This window comes from Macaca mulatta, chromosome 8 (genome assembly GCF_049350105.2).
Source record: "Macaca mulatta isolate MMU2019108-1 chromosome 8, T2T-MMU8v2.0, whole genome shotgun sequence".
Taxonomy (NCBI): domain Eukaryota; kingdom Metazoa; phylum Chordata; class Mammalia; order Primates; family Cercopithecidae; genus Macaca; species Macaca mulatta.
In genome coordinates, this window is record NC_133413.1 from 37571921 (window position 1) to 37591499 (window position 19579).

Below are 19579 nucleotides of genomic sequence, written 5' to 3' on the forward strand. Positions count from 1 at the left end.
CATATTCATCACCAAAACTAACACACATGGAATCAGTAGGAAGGGATAGACATCACAATGAAGTTGGTATCAATCTAGATGTTTCAATGATTGAGCTCAAAAATATGTAAATGCCACCTGTAAGCACGGTCATTAAGGATACTTATTTGTCCAGGCCCCCAGTTTGAAAGAAAAAAGGGGGAAGACTACATCTCCTGAATGCACACTAATTATGTGCTTTGACTAAGGGCAATTCAGGAAGGTCATTGTCATCAGAAGTGACATCCTTGAGCCGTCTGTTTTGGTACCCTTCTGACTTCATCTAATTAACATGATGGGATCTTGAACAATGCATAGTTAGAAGATCTCAATAGAACTGTTTCTCATTTACTAATGTGCATCTCAACTCATAGAAGTTGTTATTTAGGTGGATGTTTTTGCCATTCAGCCATGGAATTCCACTAATTCTCAGATTTCTCTGGGGAAACCAGTGATTTCTCTCACCGACATCACCAATTGGAAAACTCCAGGAAGAATCTCTAAAAATTTCCTATTCTCTGTGCTTGTCCTCCATGCGGATGCTCAGATTGCATTTTAAACGGGGTAATAGATCTTGTGATGTCTATACAGGCTGGGAAGCTGGGGGGAGTACAGTTGGCGTGAGAAAGCAAGAACTGAACTAACCCAGTACTGAGTGGGATAAATATGGTCTCTGAAGGGTCACTGCTGACCAAGATCTTTAAAAATGAACTGAAAAGAAAAATGCAATAAGGAAACTAAAAAGAGTCAAATCTAGAGATGGTTTATATTTTAATCTCTTTTACTATTTCTGCATTTTTAATCACTGAAATAGTTTTAGGATGTATATAAGAGCTGGAGGTTGTTTTCCTGCATGTTCTACAACCTACATGAACTTTGAACACTCGGAGGAGAACAGAATCCCCACTTGTCATTGTCTCCCTGACGTATTCCAGCATAGTGTTGTTGCCAATGCAAAGCAGACCTCATGTTTGTCTAATTATCCTTCACTGCTAATACAAGGCCTATCTGCCAGGCCCTGGGATTTCCTGCAGCCTTGGATAGCATTCAGAGGGCATAACACCAGCTCTTAATTATTTCTAGTTATGGCGGGGGGAGAGGGAAAGCATGAATACATGCAATACACAGATAATCAATAACCTCAATCTCTTTTCCACCAGTCAGCAAATAATCAAGCAAATAGCTCTTAATTTCATTCCCTCCATCTTTTTCTTGCTGTGACTCTGTGGTTGCAGTGTCATACACATAAGCATTTAAATATGATTTACATGTTAGAGACCCATAACTGACAGTGATTTTTAAAGTATAAAATATATCAAATGAACATTTGTGATGTTATTACTTGTTATGCCCAGACCGTTTATTCCCCGAAGAAGACCACCAGAGTCCAGAGTCAAAGCTAAGCAGCAAGGATCTTTATTACAGGTTCGAACCTGGAACTCTCACTCGCTCGCGAAACGAGACGGGCAGGAGAGCTCCCCCACTGAGCTCCGAGCAGTGTTATATAGTCTAAGAAAAGTGGGCATAGAGTTATTATACAAATCAGATATATGATTGGCTAGTGTTTGAACAAGGCGATTTGGCTAACTATGATTGGTTCCCGCCATTTCTGATATTTCGGTTCAACCTTTGAGGCGGGAGAGCAGGTTTATGGCAGCAAGAGTTTATCTTACTTAAACACGTCTTGTGACCTTGCCTCAGAACTTACAAAATCTCTGGTACGTGCAGAAAAACAGATACAGAACTTACGAAATCTCTGGTATGTGCAAAACAAAATCTCTGGTACGTGCAGAAAAACAGGTACTCACAGAACTTATGAAATCTCTGGTATGTGCAAAGATTAGAGAGCAGAACAAAGGGTGTAGCGGGGGGGGGGGCGGGTACACATCTATCTTTGTGTCCTTTCAACTTTTTGGAAAAGAATACATTGTGTTTTAGTGACTATAAGTTAGACAAACTGTCGAGAGAGGGAAGCAATCCCTGCAAATGGAGTAATCACCAGAGATTTCAGGAAATAATCAGAAATCCATCAGTGCCATGGAGTCAGGAAACTTTTCTGTGAGAGCCTTGAAGAGAGAAGGGCTTCCCAAGGTGAAGCAACAGCCTGGACTAAAGCTTTGAGTTGACCTTGGAGAGATTTAATAGATATATCAGACTAGTACATGGATTTGTACTGAGGTGCTCCAGAAACCAATTCATATCTGGCATGGTGGGACCCAGTCATGCAAGACCACAAAGGCAGGCAGAGCAGCTGACCATGACTCGGAGGCAATGTGGAGTCATGGCAGATTCTTTCACGCTAATACTAGAGAATTACTGCAACAAATAAGGAAATAAGCCAGAGAATAGAGAAAGAAGGCAGACTATTCCACAGACTTCAGAATCAACTCTTAAATCATTTAAGATTACAAAGAATGTGAACGGTAAATTCAAATACAAAACAGTTAACACATACCTGTTTGGGGGTGGAAAAGGTTCCAAAGCATATGATTTATGACAAACAAAATAATTAAAGTGGTCTTTGGAGGTAAAAATACGGGATATGACTAATCTAGTGAAATGAAAGAATGGTAAACATTGACTGTAATGATGTATTTGAATTGCTGCTGGGAAGGGAGTTGCTGCCCCATTGGGTGTTTAGTCTACATTTAAGCAATACTACTAACTGAATCTTAAAAATGACATAGGCCCCGGAATCGAACATATCTATGCAGTATTCAAAACCATTGGGAGCAGATTCCAAGTAATCACCAGCTACAGCCTTTGAGGAGCAGCCCTCTGTCTGCAGCCCTCACTCTATGGTTGGAGATGAATCCTTCTGTCCACATGTGCCATCTCCCCCCAGGGCCTGCTGTCTGTAGTCCCAGAGAGGTGGGCTGCATGCAGCTGACCACATTTGTTCTCTAGTAGAGGCTGGATGTGTAGGGATGATGTTATAAATAGCTGCTAAGAACAATGGATACCATGGAAATGGTTCAGGAGCATGGAATATAAAAAAGGAAGCAAGAAATTAAAGGAGAAAAAGAAATGAATCATCACCAAAAATAAAAGGTAGATTGTTCTCTTTCTCCATCATATAGATATATACCTCCCCCCTCATACACACACAGGCAGACACAAAACAATAGCTGCCTTACAGTACTAAGTGACAAAAGCAGATTGCAGAACAATACATAAAAGACAATTCTGCATTTGTATAGGTAAAAATGATAAATCACTGGCAATTTTATATAGTTTCATATCTATAAAATCATAGGGGATAAAGACCTAGGCTTGTATATATAACTTAACAGTGGTTATCCCTTGGTGCTGGAATTATGCTTTCTTCACTTTGTGATTATCTATCTATATATATATATACACACACACACATATATTATTTATATATATATTATTTTGGATGCACAACTAAGTAACAAGTGAGTATAAAAATGAAATAAATGAAAAAGTGAAATAAAATGTGACAATTTAAAACACTTAAAAATGTTTGCATTTTTAACTTATAAATACACAAAAAGATTATAAGACTGAGTTATAATAATTTATCATCAATTTCCAATTTACTCAGAAGGTACCAATCAGTATATTTTAGACCCTGGGAAAACTGCTATGATTTTCTCCTAAACTACAGCTCAGCTTCCATTGGCTCAAAATTGCAACATCTCTCACCTGCAAGATATAGGAGAGACCCTTCTGGGACCATTTATTTACCATAGCTACCTCAAGACCTCTTAGGGAGGCAGAGACTAACTAAAATTGACCACGCAGATCCCAGATGTGTTGCCCGAAGGTGATCGTGATCACAAAAACCCAAACCTCAAATAATCGAGATCTCTTGGAGTGGGGCCCAGCTATGAGTATTTGTTTAAAAAGCTCCGTAGGTGATTCTAATATGCAGCCAACACCACTAAGCCAACACTACCACCAAGAACCACGGCTCTAATGGATTAATTTACTAATGGTCATTTGAACTTGGCCTTTGGAGAGAGGTAAAATTAAAGCAGAGAGAATGTAGTTGATCAAGGCGAAGTTGTTCCATGGCCCTGAGCCTTGTGAGAAAATAATTATGCAAACAGAATAAAAGATCATAGAGTGGGTACTTCTTGCAAAGTTCGTGAAGTCAGTGGGTAGCCCTCTCTTGTACTCATTGTAGAACAATCTCAAACAGGTATTTCTTTTTGGGAAAATGCTCTATGTTAGCAGATTCCTGTCAAGGTACCATTATTTCACAAAACATAGCAGAATCCAATTTTGATGCTGATGCCAGGGGACTAAAACCCTCTTGGGCACCAGCGATTTCCAGCCATTTCCATAGGAGGATACACGCTGATGCACAAGACATGCTGGACCCTAGCATAACAAGTCCCACTGTAGAGAAGTGGCCGTTTGAATAATTTTTATTCTGTATAATGTCTTTGGTTGCTGGTCTGCAGATTTACAGTGGGTGAAGGCAAGGGAGCCTGCATTCTGGCCCTGCCCTAATTTTTTACATATCAGGAAACTTAAGTTTTGATTTACATTGGTCTCATAGCAGAGGCCAGAAGTAGATACAAGTTTTAACGTGCATTCAGGAATCCCCAAAATCCACTAGAATTTCTGATTTGGAGTTGTGACTTCCCTCTTAGCAGCAACACAAATAGGCATTTTTTTTTTTTAACTGATGATGATCATGATAATCATAACAGGTTGAAATTGTGTCATTAGCTGTCGATTGTTACATTTATTGATGACAAACGTGCTAGCTGCATGGATTTCCAGTTATGCTGAATCATCAGTGGCAACCTTTAATGGGAATTTTTATTCCCATTTTACTGTGAGAATACTGAGGTCACACAGAATGCAGACAACTGAAGGTTTAAATCCAGTTCTGATCCTGGTCTACTAAAGCCACAATGCCAATAAAAGTGGCTGTAGAGCTAGGTGAGAGGGGGAAGTGCCGCACTCATGCCCTGTGTGCTCTTGTTGTCTGATTTCTCTGTCTCAAGTCCATGGGCCTGGGTTTTTCAGCCACATTCGTTCATTCATTCTTTCAGAGCTATACCTGATAGAACTCTACTACTCCCATTTTTTCGTAGCCTGGCTGTATTAGATTTATTTTTCTGGAGCACAGTTACATATCTCACGTATTTTTAATGGAGTTTCATTTTGCCACCCAGCGTAATCTTAGTTCCTGTGGTTTAGAAGGAAGAAAATACTGTTAAGCTCAGTCAGAGTTCTAAACAGATGTTCTACATGTCTCCTTGTGTAGTTGTAGCAATGTATCACTTTCAGACATCTCAGCCTTGGCCTGCCAGCCTCGCTGTGCCCCATGCCAAATGCTTTCAGATACCGTGCAATAAGCAAAAACTGAGGTTAGCTTAAAACCACCAAGTCATTTTATTCTGATTCTTGAATGCATTAGCATCTGGACTTCAGTAGGGACCACCTGCTCTCAGGAAAATTAGTACCGTCACATCTGTTCAGTAAGGGAAATGCAAGTGTTCTCTGTTTTAAGAAACCTGACTATGTAAAAAAAAAATCTGACTATGATCTTATGAACATCAACAAATTATTATCTTTTATAAGGATTTTTCTTTTTAAAGAAAGATTTGCCAGAAATTACTCTTTACCATCTCACTTTGCCTTTCTATTTTAAAAAATAGTGGCCCATTTGCAAGAGTGTGATTTACACACATCTTGTGAAAGTTACTTCCACAACAAATCAGATGGCAAAACACACTAGAGCTGCATTTATAGCACACTGCATTCATGTGATGCAAGAGCATTCCGTAGAAACCATGTTAAATGCAGGAGTGAGTTAGGGTGAGACAGACTCTATGGAGAACTCAGAATAGACCTGTGTTGATCTGCCTGGGAAGGGTGATGGTGCAGTCAGTCAGATAATATTTAAATTCTCAAATGTGTACTGTACCAGATTTGCTTCAGTTAAAAACATAATCCAAAATGACAGTTTCACCCCACGTAGCTCGCCTTCGGGCAAACAGAGAAGGGGACTGCATAGGGTTCCCCTACCATTGTTGGATTCTGTGAATGATTAGCAACAGCCTGGATCCCTGTAGTCAGACAATGCCTCATCTAAACCCTAAGAAAGGACTAATGAGAAGGAGGAAGCACCATGCAGATCTTCTAGAATCTTGGCATAGCCTCTGAAGGGTAGTTACCTTGGGTTCCTGCATTGTGGAGGAGTTGTGTGAGCCTGAGATGGACCAGGGCAGGGGGAATGGGGAGAAGAGGGATAGTGGTGTGACACAAAATAAGCCACAGAGGCCCAGTCTCAGGACAGGAGACAATGGATGGGGGACACTGGGGGCACTGAGAAAATTCCTCAGCTGAGTTCTGACTTCTGTGGCCATGCTAAATGCCTTTCTCTTAATCCACCTTATCTGATGGGTGCACTGCTAAATACTGTTATTATAAAATGACAACTTTTCCATCGAGAGAGATGGAACAGATTTTAGCAGATAATGGAGATGCGAAACCAAAAAAAAAAGAGTAGTTTTGTAAAAACAAAACTAACATGTTCACCGTGCCATACCCATACCTGATAAGAATGGATAAACAGGCAGAGTTGGGGACTTTTTATCCAGGCTGTGATCACTGCATACCAAGGCAGGATCCCTTTAAATATTTATTCGCTGGTTCATTTTTCTGTCATCTAGAGTGAAACCGCATCCCTTACCTGAGCAGGCTTCTGGCTGTATATAATAGAGCGACAGGCTGAAAGCTCACTGCTCTTCTCATCCTGATAAGAATCTAGTAAACGCAACACAGAGAAATGCTAGTAAACCCACAACAAAATAAATTTTGATATGATGAAGTGATAATCATTCTACAATTATTTTTTTAGTTTTCAAAAGAGAAAAAATTTTTAAAAATAAAATGGAAAAGAAAACTATGGACAATGCCATTCCTGTTGTTCGTAAAAATGGAGAAAATGTTTTATTTATAGAGGTAGATATAAAGTGATACAGGAAATATATCTGCTCCATGTAAATTTATTAAATGCAACTTTCTTTTTCTCTTTCTTTCTTTTAGATAAAAAACCTCTTCATGAAATAAAACCCCAAAGTAAGTTATTTTTCCTCTTGTGAATATAATTTATTTTCACATTTGCTGCCTTGCTGTTGTATTTGTTTAGGAGCTCAGCAGAATTGAAGTTCCTATGAAAGATCCAGGGCTTTCAAGGCCTCTCCTCATTGAGTTCAGAGTCACATATCAGAGGTTTAAATCCAAAAGAAATATGCACACCCCTCTCCTCCCTCCCAGTAAAAGTAAATCTCTCCTCTTGATTCTTTCTGCCTATAAGTCCATTTCTCTGCAAATGTCATCTAGGATTCTTATTTCTGAAGAGATTTATCACATTAAAATTAATAAATATTTGTCAGTACATGCTTTCTTGAGAGCAGCCTTGAGAGAGCAGGCAAAAGCCTGACTACAAGTCTCTCCACCTAGCATCTTACCTCCTGTGGAATCCATGGCAGCTGGGCAGATTAGGACCCAGAACTCCATGGTGAAATAATTATGAGCTGAGGACTGGGGTGTTGGTACTGGCTTAGGCTCCTTGTACCCAGGCTTGCTTATGGGAGAGCCTTTGAATTGTCTTCACTTTATGCTTCCTGTAGAGTTGGAGAGAGGAGATGGCTGGAATGGCTAGCAGTATGGCATTTGACCTTATGCTCTTTAGTATCACCTGGACACCTTTTAAAATTCCCAGTTTCCAGGCTGTATCAAGGCTATCAGAATTTAAGGTGGAGAGTTTTCAGGATCCGGGAATCTCTATTTTTCAAAACTCCTCAGGTGACTCCAAGGTGCAGGTGGGGCTGAGAACCATAGTCTTAGAAAAATGTTTCTCAAAAGGTAGATCAGAATCCACATACATCAGAATCTCAGAGTGTGGCCGGAGCTTGTTAAATTAAATATGCACCACCTCAGAACAGAACAAATAAATTTGAATTCCTGGTTGAGGAGCTCCTGAGAATCTATGTGTTAATATGTTCCCCAAGTCATTCTCATACATCAAAAATATGTAAAGGAAGCTAGGGAAACTTCAAGATACTGGGGCAACATTAATACAGCTGTCATTAATAGGAGATTAGACAACTGCCTGGCTGGTTTGGTTGTAAAGCTTGTGAAAGATGTCCCTGTCTAGCATCTCTCATTCTAGTAGCAACTGAATGACTTTTGATCTTTTAAATCCCAGGGTATTAAAATTCAAAGAGCTTGGAAGAGTTGATAGCTATTATGAGCTAACTTCTTTGAGAGAATTAAGACCCTGTGAGGATAGACAGAAATAGGTACCTTGGGACAGGGGTCACAAGACATGAGGGAAAAATCCAGTAAAGCCATTCTTTTCCTATTTCCTTATGTGGCTTCAGGAAGACTGGAGATAAAAAGATATCATTACTTGCAAAGTCTGAGAATTTGGGAAAACAGCAAAAATAAACATTTACACTTATTTCCCTGCTGTCTGCTGCCCATTAAAAAAAATCATTACTACTTAAGTATTGGTCCTCTGATATCATGTATGTTTGATTTTGAATTTATGGGAAGACTGAGTTTGGGGGCACCTGGCTGTGTATATGTGTGTTCATGTGTATGGGAATTGAGGGAAAGAGAAAGAAACAGATCACTGAATATTTGCCCTGTGCTTGTGTCAGGACCCTCAAGATGACAGGTGGAGTAGGTGGACTGTTACCTTCCTCCCGGCCACATGGTGCATGCTGTCCACTGATTCTGTTGTATAGCACAAAAAAGATCATAGGTATCCATGGGGTGGTCAATGTGAGAGTTACTTAGAAATGCATGTATGTGTTTTTAAAATTAATTTCACGCTTAGTTTGTGAGTCTTGTGCCATTCTAATTTGGTTACATCTGTACTTCCAGCCATAAACCCCACAGAAGCTATTTCTAGTCCTTAGGGACTTCAGAATTAGTTTTTGCTTGGGGTTCTCGCTCCTGAGCACCATGCTTAATTGCTGGATACTGCAATGGAATCGCTTAAACTGTTTTAATTTGTGATTTCTCTAAAAATAAGACCTTAGAGAATCAATGTGATTGCAAAAGGCTCCCAGAGGAATCTGATCAGGGTTCTGTAAGCTGCATGGTTAGGAGTGCATTATAGAAATTCAGGCTGCAGTTGTTCAGTGAAAGAGAGGCTTAGTGTGAGACTACATGAATCATCACTGATGCAAAATCAAAGTCAATTATGAAGCTAATTGAGAAACAACCTGTGCCTATATATAGCCATACACATGATCTTCCATAAGGCCTGGCAGATAGGAAACATCACTCAGAGCTCTGCACAGAGTGCTCCATGAGCAGACGGGCAGAGGCACAAGCTCAGAGTTGCAGGGAGGTGTAAAAAGAAAGTGGAGTCTTAAGATATCTGTTGGCAAATCATAATGACAAACTGGGGAAAATATGTGCACTGCATAGCTCATGAAAGCACTTATTGTAAATGAGATAATTTAATCAATTACGTTTCCTAATGTACTAAACCGAATGTTTCATTTTCTGCTTCTGCACATCTTAAATTATCTTCAGGTGCTTTATGAGATTTAATCATAGTTAATAGAAACTTCATTACCATCAAATGTGCTTTCAATAAATGTTGTGTAACAATGTCAGGAGGTGCAGTAAAATATGGTAGGTTCTGAATGGCAAACACGCACCCCCAGAGTCAAACTGAATAATGGTTGCGTTGAGACAATAAGACTCTTTGGAGTCTTAGAGAATGCCTTTTTCTGAAAGGCTGTGAGCTTCTGAGTAGCAGCTGGTTTGGTAAATTCACCTGAAGGGGTGAAAAGGATTTAGCTTTTCCCTGGAAGATAACTCCACACTATGCAGTCTCTCTTCATCTCCTTTCCATGCAGTTTTGTACCTAACAGAGATGAGTGCTCAACACAAACTCAGTTAATGGTTCCAGAGCCAGCTACCTCTAGGATATCTTCAGTTGAATATGTCCTAATAACCTTAATCTCAATTTCCTCAAAGTTGAAATTATCCTTTTCTGTCCCTGTCCTTAATCAAATCCTTTTCCCATCTTCTCTATTTCAGGGAACAGTATACCATCAACTCTGTGTATAGGGCAGAAACTTGGAGAGCCTCCTAGAGTCCTCTTATTTCCTTCACCTCCCTTTTCCTGCTCAATACCCAACAATTCATCACAGTCTGACTCTTCTGCCACCTACTAGATCTCAAGTTCATCCGCTGATCTCCATCTCCACTCTGCTCAAACCTATCCCTTCCTTCCTTCAGCAACTTACTAAGTGCTGACCTTGTACTAGGAGGTGTTCTGGGTGTTGGAGAATCAACACTGAGCAAAACACATACAGTTTCTCCTTCTATCAAGCTCACATGTTAGTGAGGAAAGACAGGAATAAACAAACCAGAAAATGCATAGTGCTGAGTGGTGGTAAGTGTTATGAAGAGAAGCAGAGCAGAGTGGGGGGCACTGACAGGGTTAGAGTGAGTGATGCTTTTTGATGTAGAGTGTTCAGGGGTTTCTATAATCAAGTTATGTAGCCGGACATGGTGATTCATTCCTGTAATCCCAGCATTTTGGGAGACTTCGACAGGTAGGTCACTTGAGGTGAGGAGTTGGAGACCAGCCTGGTCAATGTGATGAAACCTCATCTCTACTCAAAATACAAAATTTAGCCAGGTGTGATGGCGTGCACCTGTAATCCCAACTACTCAGGAGGCTGAGGCAAGAGAATCACTTGAACCTGGGAGGTGGAGGTTGCAGTGAGCTGAGATTGTGCCACTGCACTCCAGCTTGGGCGACAGAGCAAGACTCTGTCTCAAAAATAAAACAAAACAAAATAAAATAAAAATGTTTGAGAATAGACCTGAGGGGAGAAAAACAAGGAAACAAACACTCTGGGTAGATGCGGTATGAGCAGTCAAGGCAAAGGAAACAGCAGGACACAAATGCTATGAGGTGGGAGTTTGGTTGGAGTCTCTACGGGCCAGCAAGGAGACCAGGATGTCGGCAACAGAATGAGAAGTGGAGAATAGTAATAGCTAAGGTCAGAGAAGCGAGATGAGGGAAGAAGACTTTGTTTTGTTATAGTTTGAGTTTGTTATAGGCTACTATAAGGAATTTGACTTTCACTCTGAGGAAGTTGGGAAACCATTCAGGGTTTTTATTCAGAGTGACATGACCTAATATATTCAAGGATAAACTCTTAACTGCTATGTTGAGTGTAAACCTATAAGGAACCAGGGCAGAAGCAAGGAGATCTGTCACAATGACCTATTGTAACAATAATCTGTTACAATACCTAGGCTCTTAATCTAACTTTAAGATGATTGTGGCTTGAGCCAGCTATGTAGCAAGAGGAATTGTAAAAATGGGTCACATTCTGGATATCTTTTGACAGCAGAGTCAAAAGGATTTTCTGATGTTTTGGGTGTAGAGTACAAGAGAAAGAAAAACATTATGGATAATTCCAAAATTTTGGCTATGCAACTGGAAGAATGGAGTTGGCCATTACTGGTATGAGGAAAACTTGGCATAGCAAAACTGGAGGGAGAATTAGGAGTTCAGTGTTGTAAATGCTAAGTTTGAGATACCTATTAAACATCTAAATGGAGAGATTCAGTAGACAGTTGACATTGGCCAGAGAGTCTAGAAGTCAGAGAACTGTGTGGGCTGGTACCATAAATTTGGGGCTTGTCAGTGTCTGGATGATATTTAAAGCCCTTAGGTTGGATGAGATCACTAGATAATGGTTGAAGAGAGAAGAGAAAAGACGTGAGGATGGAACCCTGATGCACATTAACATTTAGATGTAGAGGAGGTCAGGAGTCACTACAAGGAAGAAAGAAAAGTAACAGCCCAAGGAGTAAGAGAAAAACCAAATGAAAGGAAAATGGTGTCCAGAAGTCTAAAAGTTCAGGCCATCTTCATTCCCATACCAGGATTTCTAGAGTTGCCTCTTTGTAGCCAGTCTTGTCCTTGTCCTGCATCAGTTTATCAGATCTATCTAAAACAAATCCTGATCACATTACACTCCAGTAGCTCAGTGTTATTCTTAAGAGGAAGTCTAGAGCACTTATCATGTATATGATCTGGTCTCAGCTTTCTATTTTTTTTTTTTTTTTTTTTTTTTTTTTGAGACCAAGTCTTGCCTTGTCACTTGGGCTGAAGTGCAGTGGTGCGATCTTGGCTCATGGCAACTTCTGCCTCCTGGGTTCAAGCGATTCTCCTGCCTTAGCCTCCCAAGTAGCTGAGATTACAGGTGCCTGCCACCATGCCTGGCTAATTTTTGTATTTTTAGTAAAGACAGAGTTTCACCACATTGACCAGGCCCATCTCAAACTCCTGACCTCAGGTGATCCGCCTGCCTCGACCTCCCAAAGTACTGGGATTACAGGCATGAGCCACCGCACTGGGCCCCAGCTTCTTTTCTTAATCACCGTTAGGTATTTTCCTTCCTACCCTCTCACCACTGCTGTATTCCTCAGCAAAACAAAGCCGCTCAGTTTGAATGCCTGGTGCCCATCTTGGCCTATAGTTTCCCTTACGTGTTCTGTTACTTCTGACTAAGTCTCTTTCCCTCAGCCTAACACTTAACCTGCTTAACTTATTCTTCCTTCAGTTTTCAGCTTAGATTTCAGGTCTGCAAGGCCTTCACCTTCCCACCCTAAGTTTGAGTTAGTTGCTCTTGTAAGTTGCCTCGGTATCAAAATGTCCCCTATTTTTGTTCTATATTTTCATTGCCTTTATTCTGGTCTGGATTCCCTATCTGATAGACATAGTCCCTGCCATCTGACATACAGTATAGAGTTTTATTCATCATTACACCTGTTGAATTTACCACAGAGTGTAGCATGTAGATATTCAATAAATATTTGTTGTGCTGTGGTTTTCGTTCTTCCTGCTAACTTCTCACTGGACCTTTTAGTGTTAAAGTAAAAGAAAATTGGCCATGCCTGTAATACTAGCACTTTGGGAGGCCAAGGTGGGTGGATCACGAGGTCAGGAGTTTGAGACCAACCTGGCCGATATGGTGAAACCCCGTCTCTACTAAAAGTACAAAAATTATCCGGGTGTGGTGGCAGGTGCCTGCCATCCCAGCTACTCGGGAGGCTGAGGCAGAAGAATCGCTTGAACCTGGGAGGCAGAGGTTACAGTGAGTCAAGATCGCACCACTGCACTCCAGCCTGGATGATAGAGCTAGACTCCATTTCAAAAAGAAAGAGAAAATCAAGATTTTCCTTCAGTATAGTTAATTTTATTCATTCATGTAGAGGACATTTATTGTACAATTGTCATATACAAATAATCTTGGCTCTGTGAAACAAGAAATGTATCTTCCCTACAATTTTAACACAAAGCAGAAAGAAGATAAGTGATTTGAGAAAAGTAAGGAAACTACTTGTAATAATCATCTACTCTGTGCCAGACACTAGGTTAAAGCCCAAAATGTGTGCATCTTGAAATCATTTCCACCAAACAATGGCTTTAATGCATCCTTAAAGTCTGAAAAGTAGGCGTGCTCTTCTCACTGAAGAAAATTCCCATTCTGCACCTTTCCCCAGAATGCACTAGGTTCATTCAGAGTGAGATCATGTTGATCCATATTCTTTATGATCTTCACCGGGTACAGAATTCCTCAGAGGCTGTGGGGGCTGCACTGGCAACTTGGCCTGTCCTTTTAGGCTATGGAGACTTAATTAGGATCTTGAACCCACAAAACCATCTGTGCCTTTGGTCATACCTTTCAGTTCTCAAAAGATTTCTAGGCTCTCCTAAGCTAGCATTAGGCTCCTGGCATTGATGCTGATGCTCTAACCACTCTCTCAAACGGGTTTTTTTTTTTTTCCTATTTTGTCCATTTTTCCTCATCTCCTGCTTATTATTTTCAATTACATAAATATAGCACTTTCTGAAAATTGCCTGACTTGCTTCATCCTTCAGAATCATTCCTACTGTGAACCAATTCAACCCATATATATGTGCAACATTTGTAATTTTTTTTTACTAGTTTCTATTTTTTATGATCTAATGTTTATTCCAGCATAAGGATATGTCTTTTCTTACTACAATTTTCAATGATTTTGCTGACTCTGCCCTTAATGGACATGATGGGATTTTGTTAATTAAATACCTCAGACCTAAGCACAGACACAAGTAAGTGATAAACTATTAATAGTATGTTCTTTAGCACCAGAATAACTTGGTTGCTCGTTAAAAATGTGAATTTAAAAGCCGAATCTCTCTACCTCTCAGTAACTAAAAATTTGTAGAGTTTATATCTTCAGTTTTCAAAATAATACATAAAGTGAAGTCGTTTTCTCAAGAGCTGGAGGTCAAATTCTGCTCTTTTTGACCCTGTCTTCTGTTTCAATTTTGTCTCCCCATCTGATGGGCAAAAGCACAGTTCTTTTATAGTTCAAAGATGAAATTACCAGATACAATACAGGACCCTCCATTACATTCAAATTTCAAAGACACATCAAATAAATGTTTAGGATAAATATGCCCCAAATATTACATGGAAAACACTTGTGCTAAAGCTACTCATTTTTTTATCTGAAATTTAGAGTTAACTGTGTGTCAAACTTTTATTTGTTCAATCTGGCAAGCTTACTAAAAGGAGCTGTAAACATGTCTGAATGGGAACTATCAAAAATATTTTATGAAATAGATGACCTTTGTTGCCAACCTTGTAAGGATGGTTAGAATTGAAGCAGATATTGGAGGAGAGAACCTCTCGTTGAGGGTAAAAATTTGGAGCCAAAAGTAAGTCTGCAAAAGTACACGGTCTACTTGAAAAAATGAGTAGTCAGGTTTGACCAGAGAATAGGGTTCTTGTAGATGAGAAGTGGGCATTGAACTGTAGTGTGAGCAGAGCATGAAATGTCTTGAGCAGTGAAAGAAGTCCACCAGGAGTGGACCCAGTCCATCCTGCAGAGTCATGAAAGGTGTCGGGGTGGCCATACTAGAACAGGGTTTGGGAAGTCATCCACAGGTAAAATGGTTCCAAGTAATCAAAGACTGGGGGTATAGGTGGAGGGGACTGTCCCATGTGGGTGTCCACTGGGATGTCTTCTTTGGAAATTGAGATGGGAGAGGCACTAGAGACATAATCACTCAGATATGTGAGTGGTTTGAGGAGGGAGTGAAAGGAAACAGATTCAGAGATGAGTCTTTGATCTCAGGCCATGTCCCTGGTGGTGGCATTACCAGAAATAGGAGAATTCAAGAGAAGAACATACTTGAAGAGGTAAGAATGAATGATGATGATGAATCTGTAAATCAGATGACAAATGTGAGATGTGAGCACAAGATGCTGGTGGTTTTGCCCAGCGAGCAGGAAGGAAATATGTCATCAGATCTTCAGAGAGAAGATGAGGCAGGAGATGTTAATCTGAGACTGTTCAGGATCAAGGAAATCTTGATCTCTATGTGAATGTCTCTATGTGAGTGATTATCCAATTAGATGAGAACAGAGAAAGGAAAAAGGGCCAAGAACTGAACTTTAAAGCCTGCCTATTTAGAACTAGGAGAATGAAGGGTAGTTACTAAACAATCAGTAAAGAACAGGTCAAACTTCAAGAGAATCAAATTTAAGGGGCAGTTTTTTTCCAAAAGAAAGTTTGCTATTCTTGTCTATTGCTGCAGAGCAGTGGTAAAGAATAAGACGAAGAACGTTACAGTTGATGCAGTTGCAAACGACCTTCAAGAGAACCGTGGTTTGGGCAAACACAGACTTTACAGGGTATGGAAACAATCAAATGATGTAGCAGTAGGGGAGTAGTTAAATAAATGAGTATGGGCTAGGCAAATTAAAAAGGAATGAAGCTGGCCAGGCGCAGTGGCTCACACCTGTAATACCAGCACTTTGGGAGACCGAGGCTAGCAGATCACCTGAGGTTGGGAGTTCGAGACCAGCCTGACCAACATGGAGAAACCCAGTCTCTACTAAAAATACAAAATTAGCCGAGAGTGGTGGCACATGCCTGTAATTCCAGCTACTCCGGAGGCTGAGGCAGGAGAATCACTTGAACCCGGGAGGCAGAGGTTGCAGTGAGCCGAGATCGTGCCATTGCACTCTACTCTGGGCAACAAGAGCAAAACTCTGTCTCAAAAAAACAAAACAAAAAAAGGAATGGAGTAGGCGTATTATGTTCTGATAAGTCATTGACAAGAGAGCATACATTTTCTTAAAGGAAAGTATAGTAAAGGAAGTATAATATAGAACCTTTAGGGTAGAGAAAGGAAAATAAAAACAAATGGAGGACATTTACATATTTTTTTTTTTCTTAAAGGGCACATAAGATACTATCAAGAGTGATTACTTTTGGAGAAGTGGTAGTTGGAAGAAGGCAAGCTTGCTTTTTGCATAGTATATGTACCTTTTTATACTTCCTAGAACATTTTCTAATCTTATATATGTATTACTTCTATTTGTTCATTTTTATGTTAACAGTAAGGTGTTAACTGATTGGGAAGATCATGGAACAAGCATTAAGAAATATTTAATGTTAAAAAATGCTTAAAGTTCTTGTAGACAAAGAGCTGAGAAATCAGTAGATGTAAAAAGGCGACATGTTTGAGAAGTTTGTGAGAGAATAAGTTGAGGGAAGGATTTGGGGAGAGGTGATTAGAGAGACTAGACTGTGTTTGTAGGCAGGGGGTAAGGCCTAGCTGTGGAGGAAAAATTTGAAGATGCAAGACCAAAAGAGAATAATGCATGAGGCCAGGTCCTCATGGGGCAGCTCTTCAGGGAACAGAAAAAACAGAAAATTGGATGAAGGAACAGAGGAATTTTGAGTTTCAGGGGAGTGAACTCACATAGGCTAGTCTCCATGTTTTCAACAAGAAAGAGGGCAAGTGAGGAGTAGGGAAGGAAAGGGACAAAGCTCAGAACAGCTGTTGTGCGGAAAGCACTATTTGGCCATAGAATGTGAATAAAATTATTACTGAGTTGCAAGAAAAGCCTAGGTGAGGTTGCATAGCATCAGTGTTTCGATGATGCCATTGCTATGGTGACTTCCTCCAGCAGGGCAAGTTAACTCGGGTGCCAGTATGGAGAGAGCAGAGAGGAGACACAAGGAAGAGACACTGCGTCATGGTTAAGCAGCTTGGGAGTGAAGATGGACATGTGTTCAAAGCCTCACTTTGCCATTTACCAAGTTATTAACTTGCTTGACACTGTGTCATGATCAGTAAAATAAGATGTTAATATATAATACCTACCTCATAGGTTTTATTTATGAGGATGCAAATGTGATCATCTGGATAGTTCTTAGAGAAAGAGAAGTCAGCATAAGGTTAGTGCTCAGTTACTGAGTTACTGTGGTTCCTGAGAGATAGTCACACTGTGTGATCAGGAAGACACAGGTCAACAACTGGATAGAGAGTGATCCAAAGCATTGATTCTGGAGCCAGATTGCATGGGATTGAGTCCCACTTCTACTTATCAATCATGAGGCTTTGAGAAAGGCAAGTAATTCTCTCGCCTCAGTTTACACATCTCAGTGAAGATATTTTTTGAACGTTGTTGGAAGATTAAAATGAATGAATAAATGTAAAGTCCTAGAACAGTGCCTTCTAAGTGCTTTTTAAGATATAGTTGTTATTGTCATTACAGCAGTAAAACAACAACTACAATAGCAAAATGAGATTTTGGAGTTTGGGAAATTGGAAAGGCAAAAATGTTACAAGATTCTAAAAATTGCAAATATAATTGAAATTGCTTAGCATGGTTGGCCATGGCTAACCATTTAAAAGCTATTTTCTGATGCATTAAAGAAAAAAAAGTTTCCTTCTTGTTGACAGCACATATAAAGAACTTTAACAATAACTTCTGTTCCATCATATTTCAGCATGCAATTAAATATTTTGGCAGGGAACTTTGTATCAACACCACCTCCTGTGCTGAGGGTGCTTCCTGGGGCGCCTGTTACCTGGCCTTCTATGGGATTCCATCTCCATGGCTGGCTGCCTCGTTTTCTGTTTGTCTTACCCTTCTCAGGATGTGCTATATTAATCATATGGATTCCTTAGTAATTCACTTCCTCTTATATATACCAATTCAAGTATGTTTGTTTTTCTGAAATGGGAGCAATGGCATTCTGCAATATCCAATAGGAGATAAAACAGAATATCATATGTTTGGAAAGGTACTCGCTATGTTCCTATGTTAATTCTCAGTCACTTATCTGAATCCTGCAAAATAGATTCTAATCTGGTATATAGTTAAGGTCGTAACATGAGCACTGAGTTAAATTTCCATTAGTAAGTGGCTGACATTAATACATCTTTTAGAGGGGAGTTATGTAAAGAGGAGGAAAACCAACTAAAAAGCCCTTCTATAGAGTCCTTTGGGCACATTGGTGACAGTAAATGACTGGATATGACTATCAGGCATTAAGCCATCAACCTTGTTAATACGCATTCCCTGAACTGTGAAGTTCAAAGGGTCTTTGAAAGGTCATTTAGTCCTTCTCCCCGGCTTTGGCCACAAAACTAAAATAAAATAACTGGAGAGTACTGTAAAGTCGTGCGGTTTTTTAGAGACTTTCTGAAAGGAGATTTCACAATCTCCCACAGAAATACAGTTCAGGTTTTTAACAACCCTCATTGTAGAAAAGGTCATTGTAATATCTAACCAGAGTCCCAATCGCTATAATAAAAGGTCAAGTCCTCTTTTGCAGTTCTTGTTAAAGATGGTGAAGAGTTGGTTACTAGCTTCATCATGAATGAATGGTCACTGAGCACCTACCCAGATGGTAGGCCTCTTCTCTTCTTATAACAACACTTTATGTATTCAAGATCACCAGGAAGTCACTTTACAGCACCCTTTTCTTCAGGACAATGAACTCATAAACATTTCCTCTCCAGGGTCCTAGTTTCCAGATCTCGATTAATCTTTTCAGCCTTCTCTGCAGATGCTTTGTGTCCCTTCCAGCCATGAGTACATTCCTCAGTAGTTTCTGACTGATTTGGAATACAAGAGATTTCGCAGTCAGTGCTCTACATTGTTTGTGGGGTTTGGGGCTTTCTTAATACCTGTAGATTGTAGACAGTAATTTTCTCTGCCACCTGGTGAGTCCTCTCAAGCTTTGCCTGAAGCTTTTGTGACTCTCGGAAAGAGGAAAATAGGGATGAAGAAAACAGGAAAGATGTTTGTAACACATTGGTATGTAAAGCTTCGTTTATGAAACAGAAAGTCAGCGGAAAGTATCCTGTGCCCACAAAGAGACAGAATAGCCTGCTCAGTCAGGGCTTTTGTTCAGAATCACTTTGAGCAAAGAAACCAGCCACACTGTACTTGAGAGACCGGATAGGTATAAACATATGTGTAAATGTAAACGAAAAGAGAGTCCTGGCAGCAGGGGTTCTAAAATCAACCTAAGACTGTGGTTTCTTTGATGTTTCTTTTCTCACAGTTGGAGGCCAGGCAAGCAATCAATAAAGAGCTGTTCATGATGATTGGCAAGTTTCCCTGGGAAGTTATAGAGATATTGTAGCTTTTGAAGAGTTTAAAGCAGTTAGGGAAAACAAAGCAACTCACTGGCATTTGGAAAATTAACAATAAAAAGT

The 19579-nt window shown here is 40.0% G+C and overlaps 1 protein-coding gene across 8 annotated transcripts in view; it reads left to right on the plus strand.

Annotated features, from left to right (window-relative positions):
- The window catches only part of UNC5D (unc-5 netrin receptor D), a 571089-nt gene that overhangs the window by 469642 nt on the left and 81868 nt on the right, over window positions 1–19579 (plus strand). For 4 of the 8 annotated variants that reach the window (XM_001088208.5, XM_015145154.3, XM_015145155.3 and 1 more), the window contains one exon: window positions 7054–7086. The exons of the other annotated variants lie outside the window; for them this stretch is intronic. In XM_001088208.5, the coding sequence (XP_001088208.2) occupies window positions 7054–7086 (33 nt within the window). The remainder of the gene's footprint in view (window positions 1–7053; window positions 7087–19579) is intronic. 8 annotated transcript variants of the gene reach the window in all.